This window comes from Peromyscus eremicus, chromosome 15, assembly GCF_949786415.1.
Source record: "Peromyscus eremicus chromosome 15, PerEre_H2_v1, whole genome shotgun sequence".
Lineage (NCBI taxonomy): Eukaryota > Metazoa > Chordata > Mammalia > Rodentia > Cricetidae > Peromyscus > Peromyscus eremicus.
In genome coordinates this window covers 85,366,437-85,390,128 of record NC_081431.1, presented here as the reverse complement: position 1 = coordinate 85,390,128, position 23,692 = coordinate 85,366,437, and the positions used below count along the sequence as shown (strand labels likewise).

The window sequence follows — 23,692 nt, the reverse complement described above, 5'->3', positions numbered from 1 at the left end:
GGCCTGGATGATACGATGGCCCTGGGTGACAGTTCAGGCTGCTCAGATCTATTTTGTTTTTGTTTTGTTTTTTCTTTTTGAGCCACAAACATGGGAGGTCTTTTTCTTTTTCTGTTGTTACTCTTCAGTTTTTCTATTGTTTTCTTCATTGTTTTATAGTTGTCATTGTAGAGATCTTTTACTTCTTTCTTTAAGATTATTTTTTAAATGTTTTGTTTTGCTATTGTGAGTAGGATTGTTTTCCTGATTTCTTAAATGCTCTTTACAGATTGATAGAAAAGCTATTGATTTTATACCCTACTACTTTGGCTGAAAGTTTTATCAGATTTAAAAATTTTCTAGTGAGGCCCTTAGAACCTTTTAAGAATAGGATCAGATCATAGGAGAGGGATAAGCCAGGGAGCCTCATGCTCTGCTTTCAGGAAGATTACAGCAAGAAACCACCCTGCAGAAATCTAGTGATCTGCTGTCTGTGGTCTGAGAGTTCCTAGACTAGCAGCAAACTACAGTCGGTGGTAAGGAGGCAGCTCCTGTGCCTAAGCAATTGCCAGCCATGGACAAAACTCCCCATCTGCACAGCAAGCCACAGGTATTGAGGTGATGGCTCTTATTCCTTCCACTGAGGGTGAGGCCACGGACACTGTGGCCTCCACAGCCTGGGTTCACTGCTCCTCATTTTTTCTCAGTGAATTTGTCTGAATCTCCCACTTCCACACATACCTGTTGTGTCCGTCCCCCACCTAGACATGGTGGCAGAGTGTCCATAGGCTGTCTTGTGGTTGTTTAGGTCTCCGTAGCAGCTGAGATTTAAACCAAGGCCCCTTCTCAAAGATGGCATCTTGCTGTAGCACTCCAGCTATGGGATGCTGTCAGACAGGAAAAGTCACTGTCAGATCAAATTTCTTTACTGATATAGGGTCTGCCAGAACCCAGAATTTCCCTAGCCACTAAGATTGCCTATGTAGACACTGAGGGATTATACTCTGCTTTGCTATGTGACCCTTCTCATGCATGGAGTCACTTGGTGGGAACTTCTAATCCACTGTCTTACCCCAGAAGCCTCATGTTAAATACTCTAAAGAGTGTATATTGTAGCAAAGGGACAGTTGATATGGATGCTGTAGTAGAGTTGTGTGCTTGTAGAAATAATAGGGTTTGCAGGATTTAATGAATATTTTATCAGAATATTTTTGTGACTCAAACCCCACCTCGGCAGTACAGAAGTAGAGAGGAATTCCTCCTCATACTGGTCTGAGGGACTTTTCTCTCAGATCTTTTTCATTCTTTAATCTCAGTTGCCATGTGTGAAGTACCAGCTATATCCCGAGGCAGCACATCTCTCTAATGACTGTGTGCTGCGGTTATTGACTGCACACTTGTTTCTCTTGGTGCTCTCTTATGGGCCTATCTGTTCCAAAGTGTTCTCCATGGCCAAGCACCTCTTCTTTGTTTCTAGGTCTGTGTTCTGATCACAGGAGTTTCTGTGGGCTCCAGCCATTTCTGTGTTTATACATTTTAAAAGGATTTGACTATTTTTATTTTGGGTATGAGTGTTTGCCTACATGTACATGTATGTACCACATGCATTTTTGGTGCCCATGGAGGCCAGAAAAGGGTACTGGATCCCTTGGAGTTGCAGCTGTTTGTGAGGCACCATGTGGATGTGAGGCATCGAACCTGGGTCCTCTGCAAGAGCAGCCTGTTCTCTTCACTACTAAGCTATTTCTTCCCACCCCTCTTTGTTCACACATTTAACCACAAGCAAATCTGGTCATCTTCAAAAGTGGTTTGTCTGGAATCTTCATTACCACACATTAACAAACATTGGGTAGGACTAGAGGAGCCAGAAAGAGTCAGTTCTTCCTCCCCTCATGAGTGCTGGGCAAATGTGCCACTGCTTTATAATCTCAGCCCTCTTTACACTAGTGTTATTGAAACTGTTATAAAATATAGTTTGCACTGGATGTGGTTCATATACTTTTGTATTCCCAGCTACTCAGAAGGCCGAGGCAGAAAGATTGCTTGAGTCCACAAGTTCAAAGCCAGTGTGGGCAAATTGTCGAAACACCCTACTGCCTAAAAGTAATTATCCATCTGTCTATCTGTCTAATCTAATTTGTATACACAATTGTGTATGGTATTTGCTGGTTCTATAGCTGTCATGAAACTTTTGTAACTTATTCAGAATTATTGTTATGGTTTTCCAAATTATTTGTTCTCATTTATGGACAAAGAGATGAAAACACTGGTTACAAGATAAAAGCCTCATACATGCTAGGTAAATACTCTACTGCTGAGGTCTGTCCTAGTCCCAAAGGGAAAATAACAAACACTTAAATCTATCTACAAAGCTCTTACATGTTAGGTTTCATGGTTAGTTTGCGACAATAGAATTTTAAATGTCTTTAGAGTCTTGGTTTCACCACTCCCAGCATTCTAATCCCTAAAATGTGATGTGTTTCTGCACCAGACAGTAGTTCTCCTCCAGCCCTTCTGCCTTTCTTTACTGTCTACGTTCAGAAAACCACTCTTACCTGAAGTCTCACTTCCCCAACTGTTACTCAGCATAGGAACCAAATATTCAGTTTAGTTTTAGCTGTCTCTCACTATTTGAAGGACCTTCCCTTTAATATCTAAAACTATAACACCAATTTTTTTAAGACAATATCACGTTCCATGATAACTGAACTTGTCTCAGATTCTCAGCTAGAACCCGAAGCAGAATTGGACTTAGCAGGCAGTACCCTTTAACATCACTCAGTTTTCTAACTTTTTTTTTCATTTTTTATGTAGCTTATTTATACTATTATTGTCTCTTTAAAGAATTTTTTGAGTATTTATTTCTTTTTATAATAGCCTATACTTTTTTCCTTCTCTTTCTCAAATCTACGTATATTTTTTAAGTATATCATAACCCGTTTAGAGTCTTGTATGTTTGAATTTGATTTTACTGTGTTTCTCTTTTTTAAAAAATATTTTTATTTTATAATTAATTTAATTTTACATATCAGCCACGGATTCCCCTGTGCTCCCTCCTCCCACCCCTCAGCCTTCCCCCCAATCCACCCCCCATTCCCACCTCCTCCAAGGCAAGGTCTCCCCTTGGGAGTCAGCCCAGCATGGTAGATTCAGTTGAGGCAGGTCCAGTCCCCTCCTCCCTACACCAAGGCTGAGCAAAGTGTCCAGCATAGGCCCTAGGTTCCAAAAAGCCAGCCCATGCACCAAGGACAGGTTCTGGTCCCACTGCCTGGGGGCCTCCTAAACAGTTCAAGCTAATCAACTGTCTCACTCATCCAGAAGGCCTGGTCCAGTTCCATGGGGGCTCCTCAGCTGTTGGTTCACAGTTCATGTGTTTTCACTAGTTTGGCTGTTTGTCCCTGTGCTTTTTCCAATCATGGTCTCAATATCTCTTGCTCATATAATCCCTCCTCTCTCTCGCCGATTGGACTCCTGAAGCTCCACCTGGGTTTTGGCTGTGGATCTCTGCATCAGCTTCCATCAGTCATTGGATGAGAGTTACCACGACAGTTAGGGTGTTTGGCCATCTGATCACCAGAGTAGGTCATTTCGGGCTTTCTCTCTACCATTGCCAGTAGTCTATAGTGGAGATATCTTTGTGGATTTCTGGGGACCTCTGTCATGCTCTGCTTTTTCCTATTCCCTTGGGTCTTCATTTATCATGGTATCTCTTTCCTTGTTTTCCTACTCTGTTCCTGATCCAGCTGGGACCTCCCACTCGCCTAAGCTCTCTTTCCCTCGACCCTTGCCCTCCATTATCCCCCCCCCCCAATTTGCTCATGTAGATCTCATCTATTTTTCTGTCATTGAGTGATCCCTGTGTCTTTCTTAGGGTCCTCTTTACTAGGTAGCCTCCCTGGAGTTGTGAGTTGCAGTCTGGTTATCCTTTGCTTTACATCTAGTATCCACTTATGAGTGAGTACATACCATGTCTGTCTTTCTGAGTCTGCGTTACCTCACTCAGGGTGATATTTTCTAGATCCATCCATTTGCCTGCAAGTCTCATGATGTCATTGTTTTTCTCTGCTGAGTAGTACTCCATTGTATATATGTACCACATTTTCTTTATCCATTCTTCAGTTGAAGGGCATCTAGGTTGTTTCCAGGTTCTGGCTATTACAAATAATGCTGCTATGAACATAGTTGAGCATGTGTGCTTGTGCTATGATTGAGCATTTCTTGGGTATATGCCCAAGACTGGTATAGCTGGGTCTTGAGGGAGGTTGATTCCCAATTTTCTAAGAAAGTGCCATATTGATTTCCAAAGTGGCTGTACAAGTTTGCATTCCCACTAACAGTGTAGGAGTTCCCCTTGCTCCACATCCTCTCCAACATAAGCTGTCTTTAGTGTTTTTGATCTTAGCTAATCTAATGGGTGTAAGATGGTATCTCAGAGTTGTTTTGATTTGCATTTCCCTGATGACTAAGGATGTTGAGCAATTCCTTAAATGTCTTTCAGCCATTTGAGCTTCTTCTGTTGAGAATTCTCTGTTTAGCTCTGTAGCCCATTTTTTAATTGGACAGTTTTCTAACTCTTGTTTTCATCATGATGTAGAGAGTCAGGTTTCTGAGATAAATGCAGATGCTCTTTGGAAGACCATAGCAATAAACTAATACAGTGATATGCTTTTTAGCCATTGAGGTGGGGTGTGCTTAGCCTTTCTTCTATGACAGGTTGGTTTCACTCTTCAATACCAGTGGCTCTTCATCAAGCAATGCATTGTTTTCATCCTATCAGTTGTTAAGGTTTTAACTTCTTTTTCCCTTAGAGTCTTTTTATAGTCATAAAAAATGTGCACTACAGGTTGGGATGTAATTCAAGTAGAAGAGCTTTTGCCCAGTCTGCACTAGATACTGAGCTCATTTCTAGTATAAGCATCACAAGAAAAAGAGAAAAGTGCAGGCCTTTCTGTCATTTGCTGCTGCTCCACCCCCTACTCTCTCTTTCCTCTTCCTCTGTTGCTGGCTCTGCAGCTGGGGTCCTGCTGTCTGTGATCCTGGGGTCAGGGGCTAAGTAGACGCAGAGTCAATGACACAGACTCTGTGAGGTTTGCAGGCAATCTCTCATTAAACGAAGGGCTGAGGTTTATACATGTGGATTTTTGGTGTCCTTTGCTGCTAGCTGCTGTGGTGTTTCTTGATTGGCTTTAGGCTGTTTGACATCATCTTTCAGTTTGGAGTTTATGAGTCAGGTTTCCTCTGGCCAGAGTGCTCTCTGCACATGTCACAGATCTTTGTTTAAGGTGTGGCCCAGTGCTTCAGCCTTACCCACCTCATTCCTCCTTTTTTACCCGTTCTTTTTCTCCCTCTCCTCCATCCCCTTTTCCCTGTCCTCCTTCCTGTCTTTCTCTTTTTCTCTCTTCTTTTTTTTCCTTTTCCTCCCCTTACTCCATCTTTCTCCTTTTTTTCTCTTTATTGCAGACCTCATTATACAGTCCAGGCAAACATGAGACATCCTGCTTCTGCTTCACAACTGCTGGGGTTATAGAGTGTGCAACTAACCCATCTGTCTCATTCTTTCTTAGGTCTGGGAGCTAATTACTTCCGTAAATATTATAGAGATTTTAAACATAACTTACCATTAAGTTTATTAAATTGAAAAGTTATATATTACAGAAAAGGTAGAACTGTAATAAACTTGATATAGTCTGTATCATTGTCTAAACTTTTAAATGCCAATGTCCAACCTGCTTTTTTAAATGAAAACTTGAGTCTCTGAATGAAAATTCTTATACCAAATGTGTTAGTTACCTTTGCTGTCACTGGGATAAAATACCCGACAGAAACAATTTACAGAAGGAAAGATTTATTTGGCCTCATGGTTTGAGAGGGTCAATCCATCATGATGGAGAGGATGTGGTGGAGCAGAACAGAATAGTTCATGTCATGGCAGGCAGGGAGCAGAGAAGATAGGCACACTGCTACTCAGCTGGCTTTCTCCTTTTTTATTTTCAATCCTGCCCAGGCCTCCAGCCTATATAATGGTACTGGTACTGTCCACATTCAAGGGTGACTCTTCCCCCACCAGTTCTCTCTTTCTCTCTCTTTTTCTGACTCTGTCTCTGTCTTCCTCCCACTTTTCCCCTCCCCTCCCCCTCTATCAAATGGCCTCACAAATACACTCAAGTCTCCTAGATGATTCCAAATTCAGCCAAGTTAATAACGAAGATAGACCATTATGCTAATGATGTCAACTTATTTCAAAAGTCAGGATGTCTGATCAAGGTCTTCCTCCCCCTTGTTAGCATTTGAGAACACATGTCTACTCCTGAAATGTTCTCTTCCCTGTGTTAAATTGTGTGGTTGCTTTAGCATTTGTTAAAGGAAATTTAGTTTTTACCCCTTTAATTGATCTTGCCAGTGTTTTGAATCCTCTCCAGATCTCATCACTGCTTTGTACTGTCAACCTAGAGGCTAAGAAGTACTAAGTAGGTTCATTGCTTAGCAAAAAAGTGATAACATGTCATGGGACTTTAAGAGCATCATGAAAGAAATACTTGTTGAAATAAGAAATAATGCAGTAAGGAAGTTAAGTAGAAATTTAATTAGCATGCATAGTCTGTGAATTTTGAATTGAAAAATTTCTAGACATCCATTAGACAAATATAATTCCTTCCAAAAAGTTGTGACCACTGAGCTCAGTGACACGGGCCTGTAATCACAGCTATATGGGAGGCTGAGGCAGGAGGATGGAAAGTTGAAGGCCTGCCCAAGCTACAAAGTGAATTCAAGGACAGCAACTCAGTGAGGCCTAGTTTCAAAATGAAAAGGAAAAAGATGGCAGGGATGTACGAGGCCCTAGGTTCAATCCACAGCCCTGGAAAAATGCAAGAATAATAAATCCATGTTATAGCAGGTTCTAAAGGACATGTAAAGCTCTGCTCCAGGTCTCTGGACTTGGGACAGGAAGTAGTTCACCCATGAACTGCCCAGGCTAGGCTTGGTAGGTTTTGGTTACCTCTGGCACCAGGCAATCAGGCACCAATATGGTGAGTGAGTACAGGTTGGTGATATGGGAGAGAGGCAGAAGGAGTCATGTGCACAGGAGAGAGGCAGATTTGAAGAGGTGAGGGTGGTGAGGGATGGGCTGACGCAGATGACCTCGTGCTACCCAGGGCCAGATGTCTGGGCTGCTGCCAAGGACTATGACTTGGTCTGTGACCCTGATGAAGGCAGAGAGGATAGGTCTGTACATTGTTGTCTTCACCCCTCACCAGCTGAAGTGCTCAGGAGAGGGCCCTACACCTCACCTGGGCAGCACAATAAAGCTGACCTTGTTCACAGGGGCATAGGCAAGCTGGCCTTGAGGGTATGAGAATGAGAGAGCAGGTCAAGGCCCTCTTGTCTGCCATATAGTAGTGGTGCCCCGCTTGAACCTGTGGTGGGGGGTGGGGTGACCCCTTCCCCTTACCAGCTGCAATACTTGGGGAAGTGGACCCTGCACCTCACCTGTGCAGCACAGTAGAGATGACCCTGTTGGTGGAGGTGTGGGTGACCCAGCACCAATGTAATGGGAAGAGCTGTTCCATTACTCATCTGTCAAATGGCAGCATGGGTGAGGGAGAGATGCCTCCCCCCATCCCTTTAACACCTGAGGCAGGTGGAAGAGCTGGTCTTGAGGTCATAAGAGCAGGATACCTGTCTCTGCCCTTCATCAGCTGCAGCACTCAGGAAAGTGGCCCCCATACCTTGTCTGGGCAACACAGTAGAGCTGGTCGTGAATGTGTAGGTGTGGGAGATCCCACCCTGAGGGCATGAAAGCCCGAGAACTGGCCCTGACCCTTGCTCATCATTGCAAGAAGTGAACTAGCCAGGGCAATGCAGGAGAGCTTGCCCTGATGGTGAGGACAGGGGAGAGCTGATAGGCTGACCAACCCCGCAACTACCCAGGCCCAGAATCAGGGTTATTTGTTGGCCCACCCCAATATCCACCCCATCTGTGATCTGCTGGAGCACGGTGGTAGGAGGTGGGGGGCAGGTCAGTCCTGTGGACCCAGGGCTGCAGGATCTTCATGACACAGGGCAACAACAGAATGTCCAGGAAGAGTCCCAGTGAGGGACAAGCATTGGTGGTGTAGCAGAAACCAGGGTCCTTGAACCAGACCAATGATTATTTGTGGTGAACACCTGCTTGTAAACATGTATGGATAAAGTTTACTGCGTGACTCACTGTGTCACACTGCAGCTTCCATGATGAGATTTTCCCTTTTTTTCTCCCCGCCTTTTTTCTCTTAAATTTTATTTTTTGGGGAAGGTTGCAGGGGCAGAGGGTGGATGCGAGGGGATGGGAGATGGGTGGAATCAAGAGACATGATGTGAAAGACACAAAGAAGAAATAAAAAGAAAGTTAAAAAATAAATCCATGTTATATTCCAGGGTAACAATGAAGCATCCAGTTAGACTGTACCCTTTGGTGTTCAGAATGGAGTAAGATGCTTGGAAATTTTGCTGTAATGAAGCTTAGAATGGCCTCTTTGAACTCTAGGGATGTGCAAATTCTGAGGAGGTTTTGGTACAGGAAGCCTTGGTCATACATAACTTATTGTAAGAACATTTCTTAAGACCATAGTTCTTGGGCCTAGCATGGTGGCACATGTCTTTAATCTCAGCACTCATGAGGCAGAAGCAAATGGATCTCTGAGATTGAGGCCAGCCTGGTCTATAGCATGAGTTCCAGTACAGCCAGGGCCACACAGAAAAACTCTGTCTCAAAAAGCCAAAAATTAAAATAAAGTAAAAAGGAAAAAAAAAGATGGCATTGACACTTTTGGCTGTTATTCTCTCCTTTTTTCTTCTCCCCAGAATCACCCCTGACCTTCAGCTGTGCTTTTAGTCATCTTTGAGCATTGTGTTGAGTTAGCCCCCACATACAGTGTGTAACAGAGAGTGTCTTACTGCCTCTTTGCTTCCATGAACACTCCTTCCTCTCTCTTACATGCTTGAAAGTTGATAAAATAGTGAAAATAGTAAGTATGTGCAAAGAAAAGCATACAGCTCATAGCTCTGCAGCTGTGATTTCCTACAAAATACTTATACCTTGAAACAGCATCTGCATCCAGAACGGAGACTGGTGACCCCATTCTATAAGCAGCAAAGCCAGTTCAGATAAAGTTGTTCAGATTAAAGAAGACACAGAGCCATACAGTGTGCCCTGTGTGGAACTTCTCATGTAAGAACTCACACCTATATTCTCATTTGTGTAGGCTTCCTTTTCCATTGTTACATTGTAATATCTACTGTGTTTGATTGCTGTGCTTTGGTGTTTTTCACTGCTACAATAGGATGTCTGAACCTGTAATTTATTTATGTATCTCAATACTGTTGGACGTTTGCATTAGGTCTAGTTTTTGTCAGTTACATATAATATGCTTTTTATTGTTTGGGTTTTTTTCCCTGATGTTTTGTTTTTAAGATATTTGCTGTGTAAGCTTAGGATAGCATGGGACTTGCCATGCATCACAGGCTAACCTAAAATCCAGGACCCTCTCTGTCCTCCAGATTCTAGGATTGCCAGTACATTCCACTGTTTAACTTTTATTTTTGAGGTTTACATATACACACATTTTTGATTGATATATACGTGTGTGTGTGTGTGTGTGTGTGTGTGTGTGTGTGTTGGTTTTATACTTTCAACTTTCCAAAATAATTGTGCAAATATATATTCTGTAGGGGAAGCAAAAGTTTGCCTCTATTTTTTGAAGGTTCTGTTCTTCTTGGGCCTGAATAGTAAATATAAATTATATACTGAATTAGACAAAGATTAGTAAATTATGACAATGTGACAAGGCATTGAGACTGAGCTAAGATAGTTAATTTGATGGAGAAGTAAGTATCTAGAGGGATAAGGAATCATCTAATGATTTTTTTTTTTTGCATACATTTCCTTGTCCTCAACTTACCATTCATGGTCAGAATCATGTTTTGTTCTGGGTGTGATGGTACACCCCAAAACTTGGGGGTGGGGGAAAAATGATGCTTTCCTTCTGGAATAGAGAGATAGGATATTTTTCTCATAGCAATTTCATCTCCGGTTTCAATGAAACTGGATAATAATGTTTTGTTTTAGACAGGGCCTTACTGTCTAGAACTCACTCTGTAGACCAGGCTGTCCTTGAATTCTCAGAGAGCTGCCTGCCTCTGCCTCCTGAGTGCACCACCACATCTGGCCGGATAGAGGTCTTCCTGTCTTTTGTTTGCTGTTAGCTCAGAAGAATCACTATAGTAGTTCCCATCAGAAGTATGTAAGGGTTCCATTTCCTCTGTCCTCCACAGAAGTTTCTGTCAGTCAGCCTTTCTGTCACTGTGACACATCACCAGAGAAACAACCAAAGGGAAAGTTTTAGCTCACAGTTTTAGAGGGTTCAGCTCATGGCTGGCATGTGGAGCAAAGTTGTTTATCTCTTGCTGGCCAGGAGGGAAGAGGACAGGAAGGGAGGGAAGGCGAGAAAGAGTGTTGTCCTTTATTTAATTATTGCTGCCTTTTAAGCCATAGCTGTTCGAATCAGCAACTGCAACTCTGCCCAGCAGCGGGTAGGCCACAAGGGCTGAGGCTGGCGGGAATTCTGTTCCCTCAGGCACTGACTCTTACAAAGCTGTGATGGGAACTTAACTAAACCTGTCTTCCTCTAAAGAACTCAAGAGTCAAAGGTTAAGGTGGAATTAATTCCGCTCTTCAGAGACGCTGAATAGCACGTAGCTCACCTCCTCTCTTGCTCATGTCCTCCAAAAAGCCTCATCCTTCTGCTCACCCCTCCTTGAAAGCCCTACTTCACCTGGCTCCCCCCACCACTTCCTATCAGCTGCTTGCTGACTCAGCCTCCTGACCACAGGTGAATTATATTTAATCAAACACATCTTTGCATCATTAAACAAATGTTCCAGAGCATAAACAAAAGTAACACACCTTAAGACAATATTCTACAATAGGGAGAAAGAATATTTGAGAATTAGAATGACTAAGGAGCTGGGGATAAAATATCTCCCAAAAGCACAATTCCAGTGACCTACTTTGTCTAACTAGTCTCCACCTCCCAATTGTCTATTCATTTAAGAGCTTATAAATGGCTTAGCCCACTGGTGAAGTTAGTACACTTAAGATTCAGTCACTTCATAGAGATACCGTATTGGAACCAAGTCTTCGACATAGTAGCCTTTCAGAGGAGGTACGTTGTCCAAACCAGAGGAATAAAACTTTCTTGATGACTTTTTGCACCAGTCACTATACCATTTGTGAGTTTGGTTTTACTATCTTATTTTGGTTGAGCCCAAGTTTAGAAGCCCTGGATTTGAGAGGCTTTATGTTCAGAGAGGCACAAATAGTGATGGCTGTGTCCCAGCTCCTGTTGCTGCTGACTTCTGGTTTGTTTCTGCTGTTGCAGAACAGCCTCACTGTGGCCCTACTTGAGAGTTTGGTTTCTTTCTTTCTTTCTTTTTTTTTAAAGATTTATTTAGTATGTATACAGTGTTCTGTCTGCATGTATGCCTGCAGGCCAGAAGAGGGCACCAGATCTCATTACAGATGGTTGTGAGCCACCATGTGGTTGCTGGGAATTGAACTCAGGTCCTCTGGAAGAGCAGAGGATCAGTGCTCTTGACCTCTGAGACATCTCTCCAGCCTGAGAGTTTGGTTTGTTATCTAGATCTTTCCTCCTGGTGATTCCCGAAAGTTGGATCTCACCCTGTATTGCATTTTAGCACTGGCGAAGCTCATGTGCTCCTCAGGGACCTTGCTATTGAGCAGCTTCTCTCCTGTCTCCATGAGTGTCCCGCCCTCTCACCAGGAACTTTGCCATGTTGTTGTTTTTTTACATAAGTTCTCTAAACTGTATCATATCCTATGGTGTGGTATGTAGTGTTTCTTATGAAAGTTCCTGTTTTTCACTTTTCTGTACCTCAAAATTTGTTTTAGGATAGTGTAAGTCTTTCTTGGGTCTGGAGAAATGGCTCAGTAGTTAAGAGCACTGGCTGCTTTTCCATAGGACCTGGGTTCATTTTCCAGTGGCAGTGCACAGCCATCTGCAACTCTGCTTCTGGGAGGTGTGGGGGGGTTGGTGGTGGTGGGGGGTGTCTGCCACCCTCTCTGGCCTCTATGGGCATTAGTGTGTGGTGAACATACATACATGCTGGCAGAACTCCCATACATATAAAATACAAATAAATAAATCTCAAAAATAAATCATTCTAGATCTTAAGAATCCACAATTAAAGATACTCAGGCTACATTTACAGCCACAAACTTTAATTTTTATCTCTCTGGTAAAAGATTGCTGAAGCCCCCCTCAGATTTTGCTATACTTCTAGCAGTAACTGTGCATTAAACTCTTAGCCTCTTGCCATGTCCCCAAAATAGAAACGTTAGGTGTCTTAAGAGTTAACACTTGTGGTTGAATTTCAGCATTTTAAGGATTTTATTAAATCTTGTTAGTAAAATGTTAAGGAGTAAAATCGCATATGAACACATTTCAAATTACAGAACCAATAATAAAAATGTTCCTTTTTCCACCCGGTGTTTCAATCTTAGTCTTTTTCTCTAAGGAAAGTTGCATTTTGTTTTCTTTCTGTATATGGCATGTATACATAATACATATGTGTATATATTCCACTTACTAGCATGTTTTTATTTTAATTATGACAGTTCATATAAATAATATCTTATAAAGAATAGGGATTATAGCAAAAATCTTAGTATCCACAAACTAGTTTAACTTTTTACCATGCTTCTTTAGATTGTTTTTTCAATAGGAAATAAAATGATAGAGTTGAATACTGGGTTTTTTTTTTTTTCAATTATTTCCAATTTGTGTTTTTCCAAGGTATCCCTCAGATTTATGCTTACAGATTTTCCTCATTTGTATGAATTTACCTATGGCATTCTTAGGTCTATCTAAACCCCTTTGGCTGGTTCGTTTTTCTTCATTATGTGTGTCTTTTTAATGTAAAGATGAACATATTGTAGCTTATAATTTGGACTTTAGGTTTAAAATATATAATACTGAGAAAATGTATTTTACTCTCTTCTCAACTTGATGGAAAACCAAGAGGAAAAATGAATTTTATTGGTGAAGTTTGTGAGTATTTGTTGTCATGGTTCCACAGTGAAGTTTTGATGAATCCCATAGTATATTAGGTAGAGATCTCTAGAGGAACAGAACCAGGTTAATGCATATACTATTAAACAGGATTTGAAAGACTGGGTTACAGGATATGGGCTGAGGAGTCTCAATCGTGGCAGTTTACATGGTGGAGAGGCCGAGAGACCCCCCTTATCTGCATAATCCATCAAACTGGATGTCTCAGCATTTACAATCCAGTCCCCAAGGAAGGCCTGGAAACTCCCTAGAGTAGAAGGGAGTTTGTGTGGTAGAAGGAAGTGGTGTGGGGTAGAAGTCGGAGCTTGATTGAGTGGAGGGCCACAGTGGCAACAGTGATAGACACAGTTCCTGAGAAATAAAAAGCAAAGGCAGGTAACATTGCTTCTTTTCTTCATGTCTCTGACATACATTGGAAGGTACCACTCACTCCGAGGGAAGAGCCCTCTATCAGTTAATACTCTCTGGAAACACCCAGAGGGTATCTCTTAGACCAGTGGTTCTCAACCTTCCTAATGCTGTGTCACGTTGTGGTGACCCCAACCATAACATTATTTTGTTACTACGTCATAACTGTAATTTTGCTAGTTATGAATCGTAATGAAAGTATCTGATATGTAGGATATCTTAAATGGGACCCTCAAAAGGGTCCTGACCCACAGGTTGAGGACTGCAGTCTCAGATGATTCTAAATCCTGTCATGCTGAACCATGGCATGAACATGGCACAAACTTTTGATATGTCTAAACATATGTTGTCATTCCCTGGCTCCTGTTTTCTTTCTTTCTTTCTTTTCTTTTCTTTTCTTTTTTTTTTTTAAGATTTATTTATTTATTATCTATATACAGTGTTCTGCTTGCTTGCATGTACCTGAACACCAGAAGAGGGCACCAGATCTCATTACAGATGGTTGTGAGCCACCATGTGGTTGCTGGGAATTGAACTCATGACCTCTAGAAGAGCAGCCAGTGCTCTTAACCTCTGAGCCACCTCTCCAGCCCAGCTCCTATTTTCTTACTGAGTGTCTCTCATGTACTATATATTGAAGCACAAACACTTCTTCAAAATCTTTCTCTCATTCTTCGTAATTTTCATCTTTTTTACTTAATTTAGCAAATCCTTAGTATTTTTAGGATGACAATATGACTATACCATTCTTTTATTTTTTCCTACTTTAATAGCTTTATAAACAAAACAAAACAAACGAATATGCCTGAGTTTCACTCTGTGGCTCATTCTTGTCTGAAGTCTGCTATAAAGCTGAGGTTGGTTCCAAACCTGAGATCTTTGCCCCTGAGAGCTACAGGCACGTGCTACTACAACATACTCTTTGATAGAATTTTTACACATTAAGATTTACTGATTCATTCTGTGTGCTTAGCACTTTGCTAAGTATTATTGTAAAAATTAATGGAAGTATAAGACATTATGTTGGCCCACATGAGGTTAAAATGTAATTGAATGTGAATAAACTGATTATTAACCCACAGTAAAGTGGTAATGATATGAGGAAAGATTTGGAATGGGCCATAAAGATTTGATTTTTGAAAGCATAAAAATCTTTATGGACAAGAACTCAGATGTGAATGCAAGGTAGATAACAAATTATGTGTGGTGTGTGTGTGTGTGTGTGTCTGGGATCATGAGGAATCAAGAGGAATAGAAGTAGTCTAGGGAGCTTAGAACTGATGAAGTAGATAAAAGAAGCCATATCAATTGTAAGGAAGTTGGTGGACGCAGTCAGCATTCACGATCAGAGTAGGTCAGAGTGAGGGAGAGGAGCCCCACAATAAGGCTTGTGTTTAGCAAGTTCAGTTTAGGTACAGCCCTCAACAAAAATGCCTGTGCCCTTGGCTCAGTAATTCAATTTCTAAGGCTTCCAGGAAAACATTCCAAATGTTTGGTGTTCAAAAGCGTAGGAAAAGGGACCAAAGCAACATTTTGAAGTAACTGTTTTCAGTTTCTTTCTATTCCTACCTTTGACACCTTTCCTTTTTTTTTCAATTTATAAATTTATTAATTAAAATGGTTCTGCAATAAGATAAGACACTTCACCTTCTTTTTTGATTTTTTTTTATTAAGAATTTTTTTATTCATTCCATAAACCAACCACAGATCCCCCTCTCATCCTTCCTCCCACTCCCCCCAGCCTTCCCTGCCAGTCCACCCCTTGACACCTTTTCTTACAAATCTAAGTAAATTCTGTGGAGAGGGAGCATGGGAGGATGGTGGGTTCTCCTGCAGTCGGAAACATGAGCGCCCTTGATTTGGTTCTCCCGAGCTGAACTAGCTGGAAGATGTTAGAATCAGAACAGGTTATTTTTCCTTTCAAGTTTATTTGTATTATTTTAATTATGTGTAGGGGTGTGTGTGTGTGTGTGTGTGTGTGTGTGTGTGTGTGTGTGTACACACACTCGGCGTGCATGTGAGTGCAGTGCCTGTGGAGGACAGTCACAGGCAGTTGTTAGCCACCTAACGTGGATCCTAGAACTGAACTTAGGCCCTCTGTGAGAGCAGCCAGTGTTCTTAACCACTTAGTCATAGTTCTTCAGCCCCTCAACACCGAATCTTAATCAGGGTTTCCTATAGAATGAAAGAAAGTCCATAGGTAGTCTTCTGTGGTTTATGAATTTTTGGAAATCATACAAGGTTTGGAATTAAGAGTATTTTCTAGAGAAGTGTCTCAAGTTCTAAAATAAATTTCAGACCATCCCATCTTAAATTATTTGAAAGATTTACTTCTCATTAAAGTTAAGTCTCATCAGAGGTGGGGAACCACTAACTAGAAAGAAGACAAGCGATTATGATGCGTTGAACCATACACAGCTGTCCCAGTCTTTGCCATGCATCACACAGCGTCCAGTGCCATCAGTAACTTTTTGTGCATTGTTAAGATGCAATGGTACTCCCTTCAGAAATGTAAGCTTAGTTCAGCAGAATATATTCAAGTTTGCATTTTGACATACTTATTCCTTTCATAAAGATAATTGTTCCGATGATATTTGTTGCTTTCTTTATTCTAAAATGTTAATAATGCCTTTGGGTTTATATAGTTTTGGGTTATTCTCTATGCTTAGTATTTCTCTGAACACATTGTAGTGTAAGAAAGCTGAATAGGTTCAGATTATTAATTAACTCCCATTGTTGGTTAGGCTCTGGAGCACTTCTTTAATGTGGATTCCTAGGCCCTGTTTTGGTCAGATGTAAAAAGCACACTTGAGGAGTTACCCTGCTACTCTATCTGTGTGTCTAGTACACACACAGGAAGGCTTGGTGATGGAACTTGGTGGTCTATTAACTACCTTGACTTACTCAGAATTTCTTTGTTTTGGCCTTAAATTTCTTTGGAATGGTGGTTTATGTAGTTTTCATAAATATAGTTGGTGTTTGAAGCTTTGTGTCAGGGGTTGGAGTATAGCTTATCAGTGGGGCACTTGCTATCATGTCCAAGGCTTTGTGTCTGATTCCTAGCATTACCAAAAAACATAAAAATAAGAGGAAATCTGGGCTCAAGAACACTAAGTTTAACCATAATCTCTTGGAGGCACTCAGATAGCCAGTAACAGTACAGTTTAACTTAATGTTTCCTTTCTTTTCCATTTGTATTTGGTTTGGTTTTGTTTTCTCAATTTTTAATCTTACTTTCACATAAGAATAAAAAGCAAGAAGTGATAGAAACCAGCTGAGGAAACACTCAGACTGTTCTTTCTCTTTCGTAGGTTGCTCTCTGATTCTCAACAGCTGGACACTTTAAGGAAAGCAAGGTCTTATATAAAACAAGAAAAGTTTGATGAAGCAGTAAGTACACTGGCACTTGAGGTCGGGTTAGCTGTACATGGGGAGCAGATCAGGCAGGTTGAGAGGTTCCCTGAGGAGGGCCGTTAGCCTCAGACATGCTTCTCCTTACTTGAGGCAATCCGTGATTGCAGCTTTCTAGTTTGGCTGTAGAAAGGAACTGTATTGCTGTTTCTTTTTTTAATGAAAACACAAATTTCAAGTAACCGTCCTCCTCCTGTGAGGGTGCAGAGCACCACATTTGCAGTTTACTCCACTGCATTCCTGACAAAGCTTTGACTCAGACTGCCTCTACCCACTGTTTGCTGTGTTGGGTTGTGTTGTATTGTGTTTCAGTTACAGGGGCTTGAACATAGGATCCTGTGCATGCTAAGTAAGCACTCTACCACTGAGCTGCATCCCCAGCCCTATTTTATTTGTTTAATTTATCAATTCCTTTACTTATTATTATTATTTTTTTAGACAGAGAATTGCACAGTTGCCCAGGCTAGTCTCAAATTTACAACTCTCCTACCCCAGCCTCTAAAGCAGTTGGGATTACAGACATGTGTCACCATGCCTCACTAAAAATTCTTCCATTTTTTTTTTTAAAAAATGCCTAAATATACTAGTCTGTATATTTATAATTTTTTAATTATGATTTTAATTTTTATACTTTTTCTCTGGTAGTATTTGAACCCAGGGCCTCTCGTATGCTAGGTAAGCACTGTACCACTAAACTACATCCCCAGCTCACTAAACTATTCTTCTCTTCTAAATACTGTATTTTGGTGATGTTTTATAGTAGACTTGCATAATATAATATGAAAGTAAAATATAATGCATATGCACACATGCTTACATATACATATATATATACACACATATGTGTGTGTGTGTGTGTGTGTGTGTGTGTGTGTGTGTGTATGCATTTCCATTATTTGGGATATATACTAGAGAACCTTCATTTCCTGTACCTGTCATCTGAGGACCATTTCTGCATAATGAATTAATTTCAAACACTACATAGATCACAGACAGTTTCCATTAAAATGCCCTATCTTCCCAAATTGAAAAATCTCTTTTATTTTGCGATTTTTTTTCATGGTTTGCAAGAAGATTCTCACAGTTGAAATCTTTTCCTATCCTCCCATCTGTAGTTACTCACTCCAGTGAGTACTTAGTGGATTGGTTCTATGGAATGCCAGTTTTCCCTGGTTTAGGAAACGTGGCTTTTATTGTTTCACTGAAAGCTCTACGTATATTTTGTCCCCACAGATCTCCCTCTGTGAGGAGCTGATTGATCTCGCGTTGAAAGGACTGTCCTATTATCACACTTACGACAGATTCTTTTTGGGCATCAGTGTTGCAGTTGGTTTTGTGGGATGGACGTCTTATGCTTCTTTGTTAATCCTCAAGTCTCATTCTGATCTCACAAGAAGTGCTAGGAAGGAAGTTAAGGTAAGTTTAGAAGATGTAACAGAGATTCAGATGATGGTATCAAGTCACCAGAAATAAGGACTAAGAAACCGAACCAATCATGTATAATGAGTTCATGGAATATGTAAATTGTAAGGGTCAGTGAACTGATGTGTCTCTCCTCTGCTTTCTTTGTATTGTCTATGTTTTTTTGTTGCATCTGACTTTTCAGTGGCTAAGAGGAGACATTGATAACACTGCTTTGTAACTTAAGAGAAACATGAAGAAATATATATGAATAATTTAAGTTCTTCTGTAGTCTTAATGATGCTCGGTTTCTTTCTTTTCTTTTTTTTTTTTTTTACTAACTACTCAATATCAGTATTACATGTACTTCTAAAATAGGTTATTAGTAAACTGCTTCCGAGCCAGGAGAGATGACTCAGAGCTCTTGCTGAGGACCTGAGTTTGGTTCCTAGAGCTCCTATCAGGTGGCTCACAGTCACCTGTAACTCCAGTTCCAGGGAAGCTGCTGGTCCCTGGTCTCCCCGAGCATCTGATTACATATGACACATAAATTCATGCAGGCACATGCACATTAATTAAAAATAAACCTTAAGCCGGGCGGTGGTGGCGCACGCCTTTAATCCCAGCACTCAGGAGGCAGAGCCAGGCGGATCTCTGTGAGTTCAAGGCCAGCCTGGGCTACCAAGTGAGTCCCAGGAAAGGCACAAAGCTACACAGAGAAACCCTGTCTCGAAAAACCAAAAAAAAAAATCTTAAAAAAATACCACTTCAAACCAGGCACGGTGGTACACACCTTTCATCACAGTACTCAGGAGACAGAGGCAGGTGAATTTCTAAGTTCAAGGTCATCCTTGTCACAGAGCAAGTTCCTGGACAGCCAGGGCTACACAGAACACAGGAAACCCTGTCTCTCAAAAAAAAACAAAAAACAAAAAACAAAAAACAAACCAGAAAAAAACCCAAACCACTCCAAAGCTCTGTATTTATCGCTATCTCATATTAAGAGCTAGACAAACAATAAAGTCATTGTTTAAATATTATTAATTAATAAAAATATTAAACAATTAAAATATTTATGCTTCTCTGACTTTCTTTCCCTTTCAACTTTCTGACATAAATTTCCAGAATGTTTTCTTTACCTTGTTTTAAGAATTCAAGTCTAGCTTACTATGTTTTCAATGAAAGGAAGAGGTCCGACCTCTAAACCAGTGGTTCTCAAACTTCCCAGTGCTGCGACACTTTTAATACAGTTCCCCATGTCGTAGTGACTCCCAACCATAAAATTATTTTAGTTGCTACTTCATAACTTTAATTTTGCTACTGTTTGAATTGTAATGGAAATATCTGTTTTCCAATTATGTTAGGTGACCCTTGTGAAAGGGTCGTTCTACCTCTAGAAGGGGTCACTTCCCACAGGTTGAGAACCACTGCTCTAGAGACTATAACAGTACATACATGACTTTATTGCTTTAAAACACTTTCCTATCTTAAAGTATATTGTTGACTCTCATCTACCAGGCAGAGTATCCTACCTCCATTTCCTTTGCTTCGTTCTCTGTAATGATTATTACTGTGTCCAAATTCTGTAAAAAGTAATGTATTCTGCTAGTATATTTTTAATAATAATAATAGTCTATAAACATTTCTAGTGGTAACTTTTACCATTTTATATTTTATTTGTCTATAATGTAGGGAAGAACATTATTGCTTTATTTTGATTTTTTACAGTTCTGTAATACATCTTAAATAATTTCTCCCAAGTAATTTTAATTATTTCAGTGCTTTTGAAGTTGGCTGTAAGGGGAATTATTTCCTACATGTTAGAGAAATACACTGAAATGAATATGTTTTGGTAATGGAGAGATGTGTCTAGGAATTCCCCTGAGTCCTTGAAATGTATACTGCCATCTTTGCCTCTAAAAGTGCACTCTAAGTTCCGATGAGACTGAACTGAGGGGAATTTACTGACTTGGTAACAACCTCCCAGCCAGGGTGTGGGGGACTGAGATCTGGGACTAAGACTGCTTTTTTCTCTTGCTGTTCAGAACATTAAAAAAGAAGATATATTTTTGTTAATGTGTCAAGAATTCATAGTTGTAGTTCTTTATGTTTATTAATTTGATAGTTCAGTCAGTATTTAATTGACTGTACAGTACAATGCTCAGTGTTCTATAGAGAAATAATGAAGTTCAGATTTTACTATTAAAAATCTTGGTATTAAATAAAGTAGGTAAGAAACAAGCACATATATCCACCTCCATGATATTGATCACTACATATCATACTACAAACGACAGCCTTAGTGTATATTAAGTGTTTAAGATGATGATACAAGAACTGCCATATTTTAAATAAAAGAGAATCCTTCATAGTGATAATGGGAAAAAAGTAAGTCCTGGTGTGAGTTTATTTTATTTTTAAAGACTTATTTTTAATTACGTGTATGTATGTGTGTAGGAGGATATGTGCACATGAGTGCTGGTGCCTATGGAGGTCAGAGGCATCAGATCTCCTGGAGCTAGAGTTATAGGTGGTTGTAAGCTATCTAGAATGGGTGCTAGTATCTGAACTTGGGTCCTCTGCAAGAGCAATATACATTCTTAACCACTGAGTCATTTCTCCAGCTTCTTGTTGGAAATTTAGACTGTAATGAGAGGAGGAAAAATTCAAGCAGATTGAATAGTACAAGCAAAGGTATGCTGCGAAGCTATACTGTTGTGATGGGCGTAAGTTATCTTTATTGATCTCCATCTTTTGCAAGTATGCCCTACCCTGGATGCCTTATGAATGTTGTTCAGTTAGGTTTAACCTTGCTGCAATTTTGTTGATTATGATTCTCATAATATGGATGGGAGATTGAGGCTTAGATAATTCTACCATATTGTATTAACTCTAGAAAATCTGTTTTTTAGACACTCTCATATCTTATCTTGCATTTATTATTATTTTTACTCATTTCAAAATAGTGTAAATGAGTTCTCATTTCTTACAATCAATTGTAGTGTGGCCCCTTTCAGTTTTAGAGATCTCATCTGTCCATACTTCTTTAAATTTGCCCTTCTATGCCCCATCATTTTGCTATAGAACTTCCACTGCTGTCTCTTAATCTTTTCTTGTGCTATTGATTGAAAGATTTTGTAATTGCTAAGACTAATGCAAAGAAGAGTAAAAATAAAAATAATAGCCATCATTTAGTAAGCAGTAATAATGTTTTAGTTACTTTTTAAGCCCTATGTAATCTGATTTCTTATTACCGATAAATATATATACATTTATTGTTCCCATATTATGGATAGAACAAAACTTTGTCTAAGGAAAGCTTTGTACTTTGGACTGATCCCTCCCACATTAGTTGTTAATCAAGAAAATGCTGCACAGACATGCTCACAAGCCAATCTAAGGAAGCAGTTCCTTAGTTGAAGTTCCCTCTTCCCAGGTGTATAAAGTTGACAACCAAGATCACCCATCACAGTATCATAGCCAGCTTATGAACTCGAACTTAAAGCTCTTAGCTTCTGTGTTGTGTTTCAGCCTCTTTTTACATCGATGTCCTAACTTATCCTTGATTTCTTCATAATATTTTATGCCTGTAGAGAAAGACATCAAAAAGAGATGGGAAATATTTAATATTTTCTTCTTCCCTAAATTTGTGTATTTTCAGAAAGAGGTTCTTAATTCCCACTATGTTTACCCTTGGATAACAGGCTGAAGAAACAGAAAACAAGGAATGGAAACAAAAATAGCACCTTTCCCCCTACCCCCCAGTTCCTTTCTTCTCTCCAGGCATACTTAGTATCTTCTGAGGGTGCTTAATGATCTTCTGAGGGTGCTTAATGTACCTTGTACCATTTTGTAACCACTGCTTCAGACCCTAGAACTGTAGTTCTCAGCATTGTTACGTTCCCTTAAATGGGCCCTTTTCCCAGTTCTTGGACTGTGTGTTCCTGACCCTTGCACTCACACCTGGCCCAGAGAACCAAGAGGCCTTGGTAGTCTGTGAAGCTGGCACTAGTGACGTACATGTGGGGAATTTCTTATTTAGCAGGTGGTTAAGAACAGTAGATTTAACTCGAGGCCAACTGTGTCTAGGCAGTGGGAGAGAGGCGAGTGGGCAGCATGACAGGTTGGAGCTTGAGCAGAAAGAAAGTTTATTTTCAAATGAAGAAGAGTTTATTGTGTGATAAATAGGTCCTTGTGAACTAGTCACAAAAGCCAGTCAAGATTTAAAAAAATTGTTTCTAACAGGAACTATGTTCAGAGTTCTGAATGAATTATTTACAAACCAACTTTAGGACCATTGCCAGTCTGCAGCTGAGAATTGCTTAATAGTAACCATTCTAGGATAGCCAGTTTCTTTCCTGATATGCAGTCACCCTCAAATGATAGATTTTTTTCATTTTGAAAGAATTCGATTAATAATCTAGTTCAAGAAACATTAGTAGAAAATAGTTTTCATGGGTTTTGATGTGTTTGAATGTTCTGTTTCATTTTCAGAAACCACACCATCTCTTGTCATGTAGCTTTGTAGCTATTGGTGTCTTAGTGGTGTGCTTCCTGATGATCCAAGCCTGTCCCTGGACTTACTATGTGTATTGCTTGCTGCCAGTGCCAATATGGTATGCAGTTCTAAGAGAGTAAGTAACATGTCTTTCTGCCTTGTTTTCCAATTCACTGGCAGTTAATTCTGTATTTAAAATGCATTAGATTTGGTAGATGAATTTTTCTTTGGGCAGCCAGCTCACAAAAAATGACACGGAGACTTATTATTAATTATGAAAGCTTGGCATATAGCTTAGGCTTGTTCCTAATTAACTCTTATAACTTAAACTAACTCATTTTTATTCATCTATGTTTTACCATGTTGCTTTTTACTTTTCTTTCAGTCTGTATGTCCAACTCCTTGTCTTCTTGGTGTCTCCCAAAAAGCCCATCCTTCTGCTCCACCAAAACAAACAAACAAACAAAAAAAGCCACGCCACTCAAAACCCCTACTACGTCCAATGTATTTTTTTATCTCTTCCAGATACCTTCTGATGCTCTCTGATCACTTTCTGTCAACTACTTGCTAACTCAGCCTCCTGACCCAAGGTTAATTTTATTTAATTGATGCATATGCAAACTTGGGGTTTACAGTGAGATTGAATATCCCTCAACAAGTTTTCTATAGCATAAGTCATAAAAGATGACTATAATACTCTCAGCTGTCCAAACACTCTCATTTTGTTTACCACTGCATAAGGTTGCATATTACACATTCCTTTTGACTTACCTTTTTGACTTCACCTGTATTGCCTTGAGGAAGCAGTGACCCCATTCTTTTCTTTGACTAATCTTCAAACAAAAAATATAAAATAAAATAACATAGT

The 23,692-nt window shown here is 40.1% G+C and overlaps 1 protein-coding gene across 1 annotated transcript in view; it reads left to right on the top strand.

The window, feature by feature from the left end:
* The window catches only part of Pign (phosphatidylinositol glycan anchor biosynthesis class N), a 138,541-nt gene that overhangs the window by 36,037 nt on the left and 78,812 nt on the right, over positions 1-23,692 (top strand). The window contains exons 13-15 of the mRNA XM_059280406.1: positions 16,826-16,904; positions 18,159-18,341; positions 22,821-22,960. Coding sequence (XP_059136389.1) covers positions 16,826-16,904; positions 18,159-18,341; positions 22,821-22,960 — 402 coding nt within the window. The remainder of the gene's footprint in view (positions 1-16,825; positions 16,905-18,158; positions 18,342-22,820; positions 22,961-23,692) is intronic.